The 18,972-nt window shown below is 33.5% G+C and overlaps 1 protein-coding gene across 1 annotated transcript; it reads right to left on the bottom strand.

The window, feature by feature from the left end:
- Positions 1–1,802: 1,802 nt before the first annotated feature.
- On the bottom strand, positions 1,803–7,570 carry LOC135832486 (uncharacterized). The gene is made up of 4 exons (XM_065345757.1): positions 5,855–7,570; positions 5,620–5,749; positions 5,229–5,351; positions 1,803–5,038 (listed from the first exon to the last, which is right to left on the bottom strand). Exon 4 carries the CDS (start codon positions 4,939–4,941, stop codon positions 2,161–2,163), a length of 2,781 nt encoding a protein of 926 aa, XP_065201829.1. The 5' UTR covers positions 4,942–5,038; positions 5,229–5,351; positions 5,620–5,749; positions 5,855–7,570; the 3' UTR covers positions 1,803–2,160.
- Between the last annotated feature and the right edge of the window lie 11,402 nt (positions 7,571–18,972).

The following is an 18,972-nucleotide window of genomic DNA, read 5'->3' as shown; positions in this document are numbered from 1 at the left end:
ACTCAAGATTAACTTGATCTTGAAAGTGATGAAAAAGAATCAACAGGTTGTCAAAACTCAAAAGTGGAAACTGCAACTTCAGAAATTAATGTAAGCATCAAATTCAAGCCATTATCGCAGAGATTTTCTCTCAATAATTTCACTTCATTCCAGCATTGGTTGAAAATTCTTGTGAGGTGAGATGAACAGCTTTATCAAAGCGCAAGTGCTCAGAAGACGAAATATCTGTATCCCCACCTTCTCGGATAAGGCCACTAAAAAATGTTGGTACCTAACTACCTATTATAGAAATATTTAAAAAATAGACAGAACAAGGGCGACGAAAGAAAGAACGACAAATTTCCTGTAAGAAGAAAAACAAGAACAAAGAACGATTTGGAAATTTTGGAAGAACAAGAACCGTCAGTCATAGGAACGGTTCTTCAAAATTTTCGTGTTCTCTCAAAGCTGGTATTCCTATTATACGTATTATACATATACCCTTGGAATTGAATGTGAAATTTTTTAGAAAATTTTTATGGCATGAAAGGTATTTCATCACATTAATTTGAAGCACTTTGAAATTTTGTGTACAACTGTTCTACGTTTTTTCCGTAGCTTTCTACGGTCATTATAAAAAGGCCTTTATTTTAATTTTAAATGAAAAAAAAATGACTATTTCGTCGTTTCTGCATCGTCAGAAATATCACCATTACCGCATTCAACTTATTCAATCCTTTAAGACTTTGTAGTTTGTATATTTATGAAATAATTAATAATTAATCATCAATAATATTATTCATCAAATAAGTGCTTTTAAGCACTTTAAAATTTTCTACTATCAATTCAAAAACTTTTCATTGAAAACGAAAAACTATAGATAGACGAACAAACAAAAAACATAACTTCAAATCATTCTAAAAATAATTAAATCGAAAAAATAAAAGTTACACTTAATTAGTCGACTTAAAAAAACATTTAGGTATGCACAAAAACATGAAAAACTAAGATCCTTAAACTTAAATATGTACTTAGTTAACAATACCTCAAGTAACATTCAATAAATACAGGGTGTCTGGTGAGTGGATGGCAAATGGAAAATACTTCAGATTTGGATACAACCACTCTATGTAGGTAGGTAGGTAGGTAGAGGTACCACTAAGAAAACAGGGTATGTGAAGGTGTTGTCTATCTTCGAAATTAAAGGGGCAAAAAATGTACTTTTTCAAAATCTGAGAGCCAAGATCAAGATCCAATTTTGACCATGGCGTCGGTAGTACTTCGAAAAATGAACACAAATTTCCTATTGTGATTTTTTGCCCAATTTATAAATTAATTGAAGGGGCTATAAATTATTTTTAATTTCGAAAAATCGCGATGGAAAAAATGATTGTTGAACCAAAATGAATAGTAAGTCGAAAAATAAACAAATTATGTTATGATCATTTTTTTCTAATCCTAAAATTTAAACAGTTTTTGGGAACTCGTAAATTTTTGATTTTTTCAAATTTTTGAGTTCCAAAAACTTTTAAAATTTTAGAGTAAGAATAAAAATGATCATAACAAAATTTGTTTATTTTTCGGCGTACTATTCATTTTTCCCATCGCGATTTTTTGAATTGAAACTGAAAACGATTTTATAGCCCCGTAAAAATAATTAACAATAAAGCACAGAATAGCTATATATAAAAAGCGCCAAAATAAAATTCTGCACCTGTAAACTCAAGCTAACCGACATCAAGACTTTATTTAATCAATTTCTGTGCAAATTTTTAAAAATCATTCTCGCCAGTTGAAAAATATAATCAAATTTTACATAGATATTTCATTTAGAAGAGACATTCAAAAATGTTGCTGAAAGTTCTATTTAAATGGCAAAATTCATAAATTTTTCAAGTGACAAATCACTCAGAATGATTTTTCTTTCCTTCGACTTTTTCATTAGCATCATGATTTACAGTTTTCAAAAAATAAGCTAATTCAATCACCAAAAAAATTAGATCAATTTCAAGAAATTGGCACTTGAATAGGACTTTTTCGGATAGTTTAATTACAAACATAATTTCCATCACTGAGTCGATTCTTTCTGAATTGAAAGAAAGACAAAACGAAACCTAATCCAAACATTTGAATGGTTCCAATAAATAACCACAAATTCGAACAATTGACTTTTACATCAACTCAGTTTTTCTGCTTCATTAAATCAGCCACGAATTCTTCAGCACCTAGCAAGTTTTCAGTTTCCCATTTAGACAAAGCATTCAAACTATTGGAAACAGCACCCGCATCAAAATCGCAAACTGTTGAATTCCCTTGACTAATTAACCTAGCAATGAAATCTTTCGTCCCATCGAACTGATCAATGTTCCACTGAGATAGAGCATTCAAGGTATTAGCTATAGCTCGAAAATCGAATTGATTGACCGTTCGACTACCTACTTTAATCAACGCAATGACAAACTCTCTGCCTCCTTGTAACTCGTCGACGTTCCACTTGCACAAAGCGAACAAACTGTTGGAAATAGCTTGAGGATTGAATTCCCCAATAGTTGAATTTCCTCGTTGTATTAATCGAACAATGAATTCTACCGATCCTTCGAATTCGTCAATATTCCATTTGGACAATGCGTTTAAACTATTGGAAACAGATTGAGAATTAAATGCTTCGATTGTTGAATTTCCTTGTTTCACCAACTCAACAATAAATTCTCTGGCTCCGTATAATTCATCGATATTCCACTTGGATAAAGCGTTCAAGCAATTAGAAACAAGTTGAGAATCGAATTCAGCAGCTATTAAACTGCCTCGTTTGATTAATCGATTAATAAATTCTTTAGCTCCTTGTAATTCATAGACTTTCCATTTAGATAAGGCATTTAAACAGGTGGAAATATCAAGAGAGTTGAATTTATCGCAAATTTGATTACCGGAAATTATCAACTGGATAATGAACTCTTTGGATTCATGGATTTCATCGATATTCCATTTAGAAAGCGCGTTCAAGGCATTTGATATTGACAAAGCACTCAAACTGTTGTCGTTATTTTGCGAATTAAATTTGCTAACCATCGAGCTCCCTCGTTTGATCGTCTGAACAATGAATTCTCTAGCTCCTTCGAACTCGTCGATTTTCCACTTCGATAGAGCATTTAGGATATTTGTACTCTCCTGAATATTGAATCTGCCACCTGAGGAATTGCCTTGCTTTAGTAGCTGGATGATGAACTCTCTGGTTCCTTCGAATTCATCGATATTCCACTTACTGAGAGCGTTCAAGTTGTTGGAAATACTCTGTGAATTGAATCTATTGATTGACGAGCGACCACGTTTTATTAATCGAGTGATAAATTCCCTGGTTCCGTCTAATTCATCAATATCCCATTTAGAAAGGGCATTTAAAGAGCTAGAAATGTCAAACGAGTCGAATGTGTCAGCTTTCAGAGTTCCACATCTCACCAATTGAACGATGAAGTGTTTACTTCCATCCAACTCGTAAATATTCCATTTGGACAATGCGTTCAAGCTATTGGCAATCTCCTGAGGTTTGAAACCTCCAGCTAATGAGCTTCCTCGTTTTATCAAATGAACAATGAACTTTTTAGAACCCTGCAATTCATCAATGTTCCATTTGGAAAATGCATTTAAACTGTTGGCAATACCTTGGCAAGCGAATGTATCGATGATAGAATCTCCATTTTTAATTAAATGAACAATAAAACCTCTAGCCTCTAGCATCTTGTCGACATTCCACCTGGATAGAGCGTTCAAACTGTGCGCAATCTCCATGGAATTGAATTTATTGGCCATCGAAGTTCCTTGTTTCATTACATAAATTATAAACTCCTTGGCGCCTTGCAATTCTTCGATGTTCCATTTGGACATTGCGTTCAAAGTTTTGGCGATACTCAGGGGAGTGAATCTGTTATCAGTCGATGTTCCTTGTTTGAGCAACTGAACGATGAATTCTCTGGATCCTTCGAAATCGCTCAAATTCCACCTAGACAAAGCAGTCAAGTTGTTAGAAACAGCCACAGAGTGAAACTGATCGGTAAATGTGGCGCCTCGTTTCACTAAACAACTGATAAACTTCCTGGATCCTTCGAGCTCGTCGATATTCCATTTCGATAGAGCCCTCAGACAATTGGTAATACCTTGAGAATCGAATTTATCAATTGTATCGTTTTCCAGTAGCCAAGTTCCTCGGCATAACAATCCATTAATGACAGATTTAAATAAATCAACCTTGGCAATTTGATTGTTGACAATGTGAACACGACCTTCCCATACATTGCTATTCAAAACATTCCATTGGGATAACGCATTCAAACTATTAGCAACTTGCCAAGAGCTAAATTTAGAAGGAGCTCGGCTATTTGGATGTAATAATTGATCTCCTTTCTCCGCCAATCTAACGATTAACCGTTTGAAATTTTCTTGACATTCAGTGTTCCACTCGGTACCAAAAATATTGAATTTTAATAAACTATTGAACGTTCCAGAAATTCCGGTAGCCTCAATTCTGCCCAGAGAATCGAAACGTTTAAGCCATTCTTGCACCAAATCACCAAGCTCCTCGTTCGAGTTTTTCTTCGTAAAATTTAACTGCTTGGAGAAATCCGCGTGTGTTCTGAAGTTAACGATTTTCGTGTGCATGTAACATACTTTTTTGGAAAAATTAGCGCACTTTGATAAGCTAAGAAACACCGGTTTCACATTAAAATTAAGAGTATGATGAACTTGTTTAGGAAAATCAACACGATCTCGTAAGTCAGACAGCACTGTTGTTACTGTTTCTTGCATGTAATACGATTTTTTTGAGAAGTAATTACGGCCTCGAAGATAAGGAAACATCTTCATCGTGCTACCTTCATGGAAGTAATATAACTGCTTCGACAGATGTGTATGGCCTTTGCAGATAGAAAACATTTTTACCGTTTGCTGAACTTTGTAACAATTTTCCATCAACAAATCTCAGCAAGCGTTTAAACGGTTCATCCGCAGTAATGGAAACTGATCAATTGAAGCTCGATGGTTATGAACAATGCAACATCAGGGATTCCTGTAAAATATTGCAAATATTTAATTAAATTCGCACTCTAAACTTTGAATATTGACTTAGTTTATGATATAACTACAGATAAGAAAAGTTGATCAAATTTGGGTATTCAAAACTTCACAGAATAATCAATTTCGATACAACATGCTTGGTATATGAATAGAAATTATTTTTAATGTGGAATCCTACTCACCAATCTGAATTTTCTTCGGTCTAGAGGCAAATGAGGCATAAAATATCTTGGTTTCTTGTTGTATAAAACACATAAAAGTTTTCAAAGCACTACACCATATGCTATGCAGGTTTACAGAAATTTCTGAAACACAAAGGAATAAAATAAAATTAAACCGAAGCACGAGTACCAAAGTTCCCAAGCATTTTTACAAATACTAAGTAATAACGTAATATGAACAATATAGAATACTATTCCTGCAATAATACATGCTAACGAACACGATTCTATATTGCAACTTTGATTGTTTATTGTACGATAGTTAAAACTGAATTACACACGATTCTATTGATTATTTGAATTAAATCAATAAACATTTGTGATTGATAACATTTTCATGATGAATACTTACGAATTGGAACACGACGAACGATGACAACTCCTAGATAACGTATACAGTGATCTAAGGAAGAAATTATCGAAAATACAATCACCCTTAGTATTAATCTTGGAGCACACAAGTAGTCGGTGATTAAATCCAGCTACAATGGAAACAGATTTCAGCAATTACTCAATTAGCCATCTATCTACATCAGTATGCATACATGTATATAAACAACTGTGAATTTTACTCGAATAACACTTACTCATCAATAATTTTTGAACATTTATTAAGCAATTAAGTTGGTGTACTTGCAATTGAGATGATATTGATATTCTTCATGAAGAAGGTCGTTTTATTACCGGCGTTCAGTCAGCTAATCGGTATTGACGTATTGACTATTGAGTAGAAAAAGTAAAAGTTCAATATTTATTAAATGATTAACAACTTTGATAGACGACCTTAGAAGACGAAACAACAACGACTTCGAATTTCCAATTAATTTGAACTGAAATGAAAATCCGAAATCCAAAATTTGAAAGTTGAAACGAAAAAAAAAGCTTATCAATATCAGTTATCAAGCGCGTGAGATAGTGGACTGCTACATAAGCGGCAACTAGCAACCAGCAACTGGCAACTTGGCAACCAAATCAAAAAATTTTGATTTGGTTGCTAGTTCCAGCCAATAACCGAGCAACTTCTTATCATTTTCGTTCCACTGACGCGAAACGAAGTTGCTAAGTTGCCTAGGGCTCTATATAAACCAGGTGAGCGCATCCACCATTTTGTTCCCTGAAGTGATAACGAACCAGTAATTATGCATACAATTTCTTATGTAAAAAATGCAATTTTTTAAATTGTTCGCGAGTTTGGGTGAACTGTTATGCAGTCTTAAATTAAAGACAATAAAATTCCCTATCGATTGATGTTAAATTTTGATCATTTCGCGTAAAAATAACGATTTTATGAATATTTCTATTTTACTGATTTTTGCATACTACGTACGTCATCTTTAAAGTAAAAATACTCGAAATTTTCAGTGGACACATAGGTATTTTATTACAGTAAAATGTTCGTTATTTTATCCTCTTTAAAATGAGCTATTACCGAAAGCTCTACATGCAACCGTTCAAAAGTTTTCGAAGTTGAAAGTTGCGAAAATCAGCTGCGGGCACTCGGGCAGTAAGTATTTGACTTTGAACAAATTTTACTCAAAATTTTCAACGGACACATGGATATTTTAATACAGCAAAATGTTCGTAATTTTATCGTCTTTAAAATGAGCTTATAACGAAAGTTCTACCTCTCATCGTTCAAAAGATCTTGAAGATCAAAGTTGCGGAAAGTAAAATACTGATCAAAACTAAGTGACTGATAACAGTGATAACACAATTTGGCCACTTTCCGCAACTTTGAACTTCAAAAACTTTTGAACGGTTGAAGGTAGAGCTTTCGGTAAACAACCATTTTAAAAAGGATACAATTACGAACATTTTGATGTATTAAAATACCTACGTGTCCACTGAAAATTTCGAGTAATATTAGTTCAAAGTTCAGTACTTACCATCCGCAGCTTGTTTTCCCAACTTTCAACTTCGAAAACTTTTGAACGGTTGCATGTAGAGCTTTCGGTAAACAACCATTTTAAAAAGGATACAATTACGAACATTTTGCTGTATTAAAATACCTATGCGTCCACTGAAAATTTCGAGTATTTTTAGTTTAAAGACGACGTACGTAGTACGCAGAAATCAGTAAAATTGAAGTACCTATTCATAAAGTCGTTATTTTTTCATGAAATGATCAAAATTTAACATCGATCGATAGGAAATTTTATTGTCTTTAATTTGAGACTACACGTAAGTTCACCCGGACTCGCGAACTATCGAGAAAATTGCATTTTTTACGTGAGAAATTGTATCTATACTTACTAGTCCGTTATCACTCAGGGAACAAAATGGCCGATGCGCTCACCCACTTTATATAGAGCCTTAAGTTGCCGAGTTGCCGCTTATGTAGCAGTCCACATATGCGTTAATTCTACTATTTACAAAGGGTACTGTACATTATGTGGAGCATGTGGATTCGGATTGTGGTCAGGGATTTCCAGCCAATCATCGATTAGCTTTTGGCTATCAGCTTTTAGCTTGATTTTCATTAGCTTAAATAAAGCTGGCTATTGGCTGGCAAAATTTCATTGGCTGGCGATTGGCTGGCTTTTGGCTTACGAAAACAAAAATACATGTGACCCCTCAAAATACTCGTTATGATAGAGCGTCGGATTCCAGAGACTGCAACACTACAAACTTAACCAGGTAACCCTTCGAGGTTACATATCGTTACCTTAATGCCAAATCCGAGTATGTCCAAGAACGTGAATTTTTCAGGAGAGGAAATTGAAAGTTTGAAAGATGATAAAAACAAATGGAGGGGATATGAAGTAATAAAATTTTGAAGTATGATAGCTCAATCTCTTATGAAGAGATTGTCTGAGCTACATTTGTAAAATTTCTCAATTTAGTACGTGTAATTAAATGTTTTTCAAGCAGTGATGGACATACTCAGGTTTTGATTCTATATGTCCATGTTGTTACGAATTGAAATCCGAGTATGTCCCAAATTTCTTATGAATTTCGGGTATGGGTGAACTGTTATGCAGTCTTAAATTAAAGACAATGAAATTCTTATTCGATTGGTGTTGAATTTTTATCATTTCGCGTAAAATTAACGATTTAATGAGTACTTCTATTTTACTGATTTTTGCATACTACGTACGTCATCTTTAAACTAAAAATACTCGAAATTTTCAGTGGACACATAGGTATTTTAATACATCAAAATGTTCGGATTTTCATCCTCTTGAAAATGAGCTGTTACCGAAAGCTCTACATGCAACCGTTCAAAAGTTTTCGAAGTTTGAAGTTGCGAAAAAGAGCTGCAAGCTGCAAGTATTGAACTTCAAACTGAAATTACTGAACGTTTTGAGTGGACACATAGGTATTTTAATGTATCGAAATGTTCGTAATTTTATCCTCTTTAAAATGGTTGTTTATCGAAAGCTGTTCCTTCAACCGTTTGAAAGCTCTCGAAGATCAAAATTACGGAAGGTGGTCAACTGTGTTATCACTGTTATCATGCAGTCACAATGAGTTCATTGAATTCTGTTTAGAATATTTTGTAATGCGGATTAGGTATTAGGTACTAATTTATTTACCCTGATCTATGAAACCAGTTGTCTGGCGTACGAGATGATAAACAAGCTGGAACACAATCATTGATGGTTTTATTTTTAATGGACATACTCAATGGACATACTCGCTTTTAGCTTCTAAATGGACATACTCAATGTTTAAAATTTATTTAAATTCAATTTTCTTACATTTTCATAATAATTATAAGGTTTATTATTTATTTCACTAGATTCGGCTGAGCGTCAGCTTTTCAGTGATACCAAAATCAAAAAATTGAAAATTTTGGACATACTCGGATTTGGCATTCGGCGTTAACATCTCGTGGCCGCGCCACCATCGCCTTGCTGAAAGGGGGACTTTTTGTAGAGAATCGCATTCATTCGCATCTCGACAAGTCGAGTGTGCGCGTGTGTAAGCGTGCGTAAGTATGGAAATATCCCCCTTTCAGCATGATAACACGTATTTCATGCATTTCACCGCCAGAGTGCAACACATGTTTGTTGACGCCGAATTAAGGTAACGATATAAAAAAAACTGCCGCAACTCTTAAACCAGATCTAGGACCTCATTATTTAATCAGTGCTGTGAGAACGAACGAAAACGGGAACGGGAACGCCTAAAGAACGCTACTTTTTAAATTTCCTTCAAAGAACGAACGGACAATCACACAAAATAAATCTTCTTGAAGAACGTTCTTACTCAAGAACGGGGACAATAAAATTGCGGGAACGGAACGGGAACGGGAACGGAGTGCTAATTTGGCGTTCTCAGATGTTCTTTCAGGTAAAGTTCTAGATTAGGGAAGTATACGCATACGCCATTTTGGTTCGACACAACGGATGTAAACAACATTAGAACGTATGTACGCATACAATCTTACGTGTAAAAAATGCAATTTTTTCGATTGTTCGCGGGTTCGGGTGAATTTTTAAGTAGTTTCCAGCTAAAGACAATGAAATTTCCTATCGATTGATGTTAAATTTTTGTTATTTCGCGCAAAATTGACGATTTTCTGAATACTTATATTATCCGATTTTTTCATACTATATGTGTCAACTTTAAACTAAAAATACTCGAAATCTTCAGTGAACACACAGGTATTTTAATATAGCAAAATGTTCGTAATTTCTTCGTCTTTAAAATGAGTGTTTATCGAAAGCTCTACATGCAACCGTTCAAAAGTTGTAGAAGTTTAAAGTTGCGAAAACAATGCAAAAACCAACCGCGGATGGTAAGTATTGAACTTTGAACTAGAATTACTCAAAATTTTCAACGAACACATAGGTATATTAATACAGCAAAACGTTCGTTATTTTATCCTTTTTAAAATGGGTCTTTACCGAAAGCTCTACCTTCTACCGTTCAAAAATTCTTGAAGATCAGAGTTGCGGAAAATGTTCTACAATCAACACTAAGTGACTGATAACAGTGATAACACAATTTGAACACTTTCCGCAACTTTGATCTTCAAGAATTTTTGAACGGTAGAAGGTAGAGCTTTCGGTAAAGACCCATTTTAAAAAGGATAAAATAACGAACGTTTTGCTGTATTAATATACCTATGTGTTCGTTGAAAATTTTGAGTAATTCTAGTTCAAAGTTCAATACTTACCATCCGCGGTTGGTTTTTGCATTGTTTTCGCAACTTTAAACTTCTACAACTTTTGAACGGTTGCATGTAGAGCTTTCGATAAACACTCATTTTAAAGACGAAGAAATTACGAACATTTTGCTATATTAAAATACCTGTGTGTTCACTGAAGATTTCGAGTATTTTTAGTTTAAAGTTGACACATATAGTATGAAAAAATCGGATAATATAAGTATTCAGAAAATCGTCAATTTTGCGCGAAATAACAAAAATTTAACATCAATCGATAGGAAATTTCATTGTCTTTAGCTGGAAACTACTTAAAAATTCACCCGAACCCGCGAACAATCGAAAAAATTGCATTTTTTACACGTAAGATTGTATGCGTACATACGTTCTAATGTTGTTTACATCCGTTGTGTCGAACCAAAATGGCGTGGCGTATGTGTATACTTCCCTAATCTAGAACTTTACTTTCAGGGTCCTCTAATTACCTCCCAAAATTCTGAAAAATAGGGAAAAATAAGCTTATTCTACAAACTTTTAGTTGTTTTATGGTACAATTGAAGAAAATGAAAAAATTTCCATCAAAAATTGCTTGGCTTGTACCACAGAACACTATTGAGAATGGGAACGGGAACACAGGAACGTGAATTCTGGAAATTTTTTTGAGAACGAGAACGGGAACGGGAACGCTTCTGTCTATGGAGCAGAAGAACTAGGAACAGGATCAAGGTGTTGCATTTGGGAACAATAAGGAACAAAGAACGGCGTTCTTTATAGTGAGAACGAAGAACGGGAACGGGAACGAGCACTTCCGCGTTCTCACAGCACTGATTTAATTGTGCCATTTTTTGAGAATTTTCTCCTCTTTCCAATGGTATAAATTTTTTTGAAATCCTCAAAACTCTTAAGGAGCGTACACATGATCCAATATATTTGACAAACTCGATTTGTCAAATCAAATTGAATTTAATCAAACATATTCGGTTGTGTGGACGCTCTGATGATGTCTTTCTCGAATTTTTAACGTTTTGTTGATCGGAGACACCATAGACACAACTCTGAAAATAATTCTGAAAATATAAATAATTTCTATTTTCAGAATTGGTGTCATCGATCAACAAAACGTTGAAAATTTGGAAAAAAAACCAGGGGTTGAAACTGATTGAAAATTGATTTTTGGTTTTTGGTTTGGTTTCAATTTTCACCTTTTGATAATTGGTTTTTTGGTTTTTGGTTTCAGTTGTTTGCTACCTTTATTTGGTTTTTTGGTTTTTGGTTACAGTTTTTTGCTACTTTTATTTGGTATTGGGTTTTTGGTTTCAGTTTTCAGGTTTTTTTTCCTGCCAATTATTGCATTATGCCGCCTAATTCTAGGTAGTATTAGTATTATTAATTATTGTATTCATTTCTACTAGTCAATTAATGCATAAAATGTCAAAACATTACACATATTTTGACATTTCTGATGATTTAAATTTCAAATTTTTTATATTTGGTTTTTGGTTAAGTGGTTTTGATCAAATATTTTTATTTTTGGTTTTTGGTCAAGTAGTTTTGATCAAATATTTTTTATTTTTGGTTTTGAGTTTTGCACAAAACAGATTTATATTTGGTTTTTCCTTCATTTTTGGTTTTGGGGTTTTTAACAGTTTCAACCCCTGAAAAAAACTTAGATTATCAGAGCGTTTACATGATCTAATATATTTGACTTTGCATGCAACCAAATATATGTTGATTATATGTTGATAAATTTTATCAACGATGTCAATTTGACAAACCTGGTTTGTCAAATATATTGGATCGTGTGTACGCTCCTTTAATGGAGAAAATTGCAATTATCCGAGCTGATACAACACCACCTATAGTAAAAGGCCTGGGCGCAGAAAAAGTTCTCGAAGGTGGCAACGTCGCAAGGAGGCTGAGACTTACATGGTGTACTATGGGAAAAGCACCGTTTTCTTGTTTTTCGCGGATTTTTCAAAATTTTGAATGGGCACATGGGTGTTTAAGGCATGAAAAATGATCTATTTTTTACGCTCTACAACGTCATCTTTCATTTGAAGCTCTAGCACTCATCAATCGAAAGATATGAAAGCTCAAAGCTCAAAAATCACAAATACCGAACTTTTGAATGAATGTTTCTCAAAATTTTGATCGAGCACATGGGTGTTTGAAACATGAAAAATAATCTACGTTTCACGCTCTACAATTTGGTTTTTTCCCGAAAGCTCTAGCATCAATAGATCAAAAGTTGTGTAAGTTCAAAGTTGAGCTTTTTTCTAACTTTTGATCTATTGATGCTAGAGCTTTCGGGAAAAAACCAAATTGTAGAGCGTGAAACGTAGATTATTTTTCATGTTTCAAACACCCATGTGCTCGATCAAAATTTTGAGAAACATTCATTCAAAAGTTCGGTATTTGTGATTTTTGAGCTTTGAGCTTTCATATCTTTTGATTGATGAGTGCTAGAGCTTCAAATGAAAGATGACGTTGTAGAGCGTAAAAAATAGATCATTTTTCATGCCTTAAACACCCATGTGCCCATTCAAAATTTTGAAAAATTCGCGAAAAACAAGAAAACGGTGCTTTTCCCATAAGACACCATGTAAGTCTCAGCCTCCTTGCGACGTTGCCCTTTTTGTGCGCCCAGGCCTTTTACTATAGGTGGTGTTGGCTGATAAGGGTAGCTAGATTGAGGTTAGGCCCGTAACACACTACTGCGATGCAATGCGATGCGATGCTTTCAAAAACGTAGCATAGCATCGCATTTCAACATAAGACAACACACTACATAATATATCTCCGTGGTGTGCATGTTTTCAACGTTATCATGTACCCATCACCCGAATTAGATTAACAATTTTGATCTTGTAAATAACGTAGAAGAATCATAAATTTGTGGTTTGTCACTAAAGAATAATAGCGAGAACTGTATTTCCATTGTAGGAAGTAATTTGGAAGTCAAATTTTGTGATCTTGGCCAACTCACTTGCACTTCAATCATTCGTCTGTGTGCTTAATATTCTCAAGTGTTGCTATTATTTTTCAATAATACTTATGTGATGAAGAAATCTTTTCAAAAAAGAATAGAAAATAAATCACAATAATAATTTTTTCGTTCATGTACTGCTAAAATTACAAGTGCATCTCGCTTATCAGATTATCACAATTCGTGGAGGTAAAATCAACCAATCACAGGAAAGCATCGCATGCGACGTCTGCGACGTCTCAGACTTTTGTACATCAACTACAAACCTTGCTACGCGTTGCAAGGATTTAGCCTTCTGAAAAACGTCCCATCGCATCGCATCTCATAGTGTGTTGTCCGCCATATACTTCAATGCAACTAACATTGCGATGGGACGTTTGAAAACGTTGCATCGCATCGCATCGCAGTAGTGTGTTACGGGCCTTACTGTTCAGTCTACTTTATACTTCGAGGTGTCAGAACTTTTAAACTAGATCGGGGACCACATTATTTTATGGAGTCTTTTTGTAGAGAATTTTATGCCCTTTCCAATGATATTAAAATTTTTTAAATCCTCAAAATTGTTCATCGAGAAAATTGCAATTTTAGTCAATTGTACTCAAAACAAAATATGTAACTGATATTTGGCCATTTTTCAACCTTTTTCATCTCGTAAAATTGAAATTTTCTCGATGAAGAATCTCGAGGATTTAAAAAATTTTTATATCACTAGAAAGGGCGTAAAATTCTCTACAAAAAGACTCCACAAAATAATGGGGTCCCCTATCTAGTTTAAAAGTTCTGACGCCTCGAAATATAAAGTAAGTATATAAATACTAAATGGTAACCTCAACCTAGCTACCCTTATCAGCTCGAATAATTGCAATTTTCTCCATTAAGAGTTTTGAGGATTTCAAAAAAATTTATACCATCGGAAAGAGGAGAAAATTCTCTGCAAAATGGCACAATTAAATAATGAGGTCCTAGATCTGGTTTAAGAGTTGCGGCAGTTTTTTTTTATATGTAACCTCGAAGGGTTACCTGGTTAAGTTTGTAGTGTTGCAGTCTCTGGAATCCGACGCTCTACTCGTTATGACGTGTAGACGGTGTAGACGGTTATTAAAAGGACAATTTTCATTTCTGTGGTGTCAGTGAGTGAAGACGTGAGTCACAAGTGAAAAAAAATAAAATCTTGAGAAAAAAATTTTAAAAAATAGAAAAATTTGAAAATTACTCCCAAGTTCATTAGCTTTTGGCTATTAGCTATTGGCTGGCAATTTTTCATTAAGCCAGCTTTTGGCTATTGGCTTAAATACCATTAGCTTGCATCAGCTATTGGCTTTTGGCTTTTAGCTATTGGCTGGCTGGAAATCCCTGATTCGGCGTCAACAAACATGTGTTGCACTCTGGCGGTGAAATGCATGAAATACGTGTTATCATGCTGAAAGGGGGATATTTCCATACTTACGCACGCTTACACACGCGCACACTCGACTTGTCGAGATGCGAATGAATGCGATTCTCTACAAAAAGTCCCCCTTTCAGCAAGGCGATGGTGGCGCGGCCACGAGATGTTAACGCCGAATTGTGGTTGTGGAGCAAGAGAAGAATCACTTTGATTGGCCGAAGTAGTGATGACGTTTTTTTCAAACAGCAAACTTTTAAATTTATTTAATTCAACTTTGTTTTAATTTATGTTTCATTACTTTCATTTTCAATATTATTATATTTTTATTAATTTATTTTTTGAAATTTTCGAATTCGAACTTTGACTTTGATTTTACAAAATATTAAAGATGGATAGGATAGGACTGATGATACCTAGATGTAATGTAATGTAATTTGTTTACACTTTAGAAAGTAGCAATTATTTTTCAATTTTTCTTTTTCTTTTTTCCACGTCGTCGTTTTCTTCATTATTTTATATTTTTCTTAGAAATTTGAATTGAGAATTTTCAATTTTTTAAATTTTTTATTCTAAAAAATTGACTAAAAAAAAAGAAATACCAAAACATTGTGAATTCATTAATTCCGGAAGAATTGAAAATCATTTTGATTTTTGTAGGTATATTTATGTTTTACGTTTTAGTAATAATTGCATTTGTAATTTTGTAGTCTTCTCTTCTGGTCTGGTGAGTCTGAAGCGGATCATCTACTTATCTCAGTTAGGTATCTCAATTCAGGCAACTCTGTTTGATGAAATGATGAGTGTCAAAAAAATATTTAATAAGTAGCTACATATGTTAATTTAATAATTACTTAGGTACCTACTTTATAAAATCGTTGAGAAAAATAAAACGCTAACAGTAAAGCACTCTTTGAAATTTGAGGGCCAGTAGCTCAATGAAGGTTTAAACTCAGTTTAACATAAACTCGGTTAAAATTCGAATACAAATTATTGGATACTTTTTAGCATAGGTACCAAAATTTCTATTGACACGTCATTTTAACTTGATTCGAGTTTGTTCACAGACGAGTTAACCTACAACTCTGGTTTAAACCCCAATTGTGCTAACAGTACTCAGGGCCAATTGCACCATACTGGTTTAAACCAGGAACATGGTTTGAAGTGAAATTTAAACTTACTTAATTCCGAAAAATTTCTCACATTTTCACTGCTTGTTATTCACTAAAGTGATGAGCAATTTTCCTAAAATTTATTTTATCACTAATCACTAAAAAGTACAAAGAAAGTACTGATAAACTTGTATTTTCTGAGCGACTGTTGCATCGGCGGCTTGCCTCAATTTATTCGTTCCTTTTTAAAATTTGTACTTTTTATTTACAAATATTCAGGCAACGTAATGTACTTAACGTGATGAATTTTTATATTGGGCATTTGCTTTTGTTTATTTTTGTAATGAGTTTCATGCTGATTCAACAAAGTTTAACGTTTTATGTTGAAAAAAAGCTGACTGCATTGCTTTTCCAACGCGATATTGTCCCGGTCTAATATGCAAAGAAGCCAAAATGTCAAGATCCATATTCCAAAGTGAGTGATGAAAATTGACGATGCAGAATATTTTTTTCGAAATGCATCCAAAAATACATTGTGTCGACTGTTGTATGTATTTGATTCATCAGATGAATAATTAATATCTATTCGAGAACTCGACTTCACGGCTATCTAGGCACCTACCTATTTACCTCTGAAATTTGTTTTTTTATTTGTGTGTGTAATGTATCTTAATAACGATTACTGGGTGGTCGAATAATGCCCAGTCGGCAATAATGCAACGCACAAAAATTCTCTTGGTGTACCCTTCACAAAAATGGGCAAGTCTCCTCTTCAAGGAAAGTTTTAAATCACAGATAAGGTTTTTGCTTTTCTAAAGTTTTTGAATGTCTGACATAATATTGAAATGTCAGAAATTGGACATTTTTTCAAGTCAAAAGACTGGCATAATATTGACTTACGAACTAATCGTAATTTTTTTCAAACGTTTTGAATCCTGACATAGATTACCCAATTCTGAAATGTTGAAAATTGTAATCACTAATTAGTTCTTAAAAGCCAGATTTAATAACTAAAAATCTATCGATTTTTTTCAAGTTTTTGAAAGCCCAACATTACGTCAGATTTTTAAAATAATTTTTCAAATATTTTTCAACCTTGTGAAAGTTTTACATAATATTGAAATGCCAGAAATTGTCATCAGTTCTTTAAAAAGTCAGACCTAATATTTAAAAATCGATCGATTTACTTCCAAGTTTTCGATTGCCTGACTTTATGTCAGAAAGTCAACTGAATTATTTTTGTTTTCAAAAGTCAGCGTCGCGTAGATCAGAGCGACGCGGACTAGCGTTACCCGGACCAGTATCACGCAAATTTTCGGAAAGATCTCCGGTGCAAAAAACATAAGCTATCCAATTATCCATGTCAAAACTAAACAATTATAAGTACATATTATGTAGGTATTTTTCAAAAATTATGTTAGATATGAATAATTTGTCATGTAATAATTCGTATTAAGTATTGCAATAAAAAATTCAAGACGGCTTTTCCACCCGTTAGTTAATCATTTTAATAAAAATTGGAAATGTTGGAAACCTTTTTTTAAAAAATAAAATAACTAAGTAGGTACATCATTGCTTTCTAAGTGGTATTAATCAGCCACCCGGTATGCAGCTAATGAGAGTGATGTTGTAGGTAGGTATACTAAGTACATAGGCACCTATGTACAGGGTGCCCAGAAATATCGAGTACCCCTAAAAAAGTTTTTCATTAAAAATATAGGTTGGCAACGTGAAATAGATGCATATGATTGGTGGAATGTTATTACTTTCAGCAGTACGGTACTGACGCGAGTTTATCAGTGACACAACCGTAATATCAACAATACCTATGTGAGTATGCATAAAATGGCGATTAGTGAATCTTTATAACATTTTTCAGACGTTTTTGAGCGAATCTATTCTAACTGAACTATTAAATTAAATATTCTTCTGTACTTTCAATACTATGATTAAGGATTTGGGCCAGTTCATTCCTCATATTCGTACATATTCGATGAAATTTAGTTTCAACTTTCAAAAGATATCAAGTTACGTTGTTAAATTCTTTTATGAATAATTTTTTCAAAGTAAGAACATCATAGACCACAGTACCTGTTGATAATTCCTTGGGAGAGTTGATTTACAAACAAAACACACATTGAGAATGATCAAGTGAAGTGTAACTAATTTCGAGAATAAACGGTAATACATAATATGAGTATATAAGTACTTTGGTAAAATTCACATCACTTTGTTATCATCACATTATAAACAAAACAAAATTCATTTTCTGATACCTAGATAGAAATTGAACATCCACGATTTATTTCAAAACTAAACGAACTAAACGAAGTAAAATTCACTCAAAGAAGTAAGAAATCACATGTACGTAAATCTGTAATCTACTTTCAGCCAGTTCATTCGAAGGTATTCGATGAAATTTGTGTTCAAAAGATATCAAGTAACCATGTTTTAAAATTCTTTTTTGAAGAATAAATTGTATGTACGAGTACATAACTAAACTACTACGTACTTCAGTAAAATTCACATCACTTTGTTATCATCACTTCACATTTTAATGTAAATACTAAAAATCGAAATTGATTTTGTGAATAAATAAACTAAAACAAAACGGAATTCATTTTCTGATAGATAAAAATCAAACACCCATTGCTTTATTTCAAAATTAAACGAATAAGAAGAAAGAAATTCATATTCAAGAAATCAAAATCACTACCACATGTACGTACGTTATCTTTTCTATCTACTGAAAAACACGCTTCGAATGTAAAGCAGGGTTGCCATTTAGATAAATAATTAAAGAACTACAATTGTAATTTTTTTTACATTTTTGTGTAATTTTGTACGCATAGTGACTTAAAGACAACTGCCTTGTTTTAAACATGCCTCACTGTTTAAAACAAGGCAGTTGTCTTTAAGTCACTATGCGTACAAAATTACACAAAAATGTAAAAAAAATTACAATTGTAGTTCTTTAATTATTTATCTAAATGGCAACCCTGCTTTACATTCGAAGCGTGTTTTTCAGTAGATAGAAAAGATAACGTACGTACATGTGGTAGTGATTTTGATTTCTTGAATATGAATTTCTTTCTTCTTATTCGTTTAAT

This window comes from Planococcus citri, chromosome 1 (assembly GCF_950023065.1).
Source record: "Planococcus citri chromosome 1, ihPlaCitr1.1, whole genome shotgun sequence".
Classification (NCBI taxonomy): Eukaryota; Metazoa; Arthropoda; class Insecta; order Hemiptera; family Pseudococcidae; genus Planococcus; species Planococcus citri.
The sequence above is the reverse complement of the archived record's forward strand: the minus strand, read 5'-3'. Positions and strand labels throughout refer to the sequence as shown.

What these genes read in the sequence shown, in the direction of transcription:
- LOC135832486 (XM_065345757.1), bottom strand. Translation starts at nt 4,941, where the DNA reads ATGGAAAATTGTTACAAAGTTCAGCAAACGGTAAAAATGTTTTCTATC.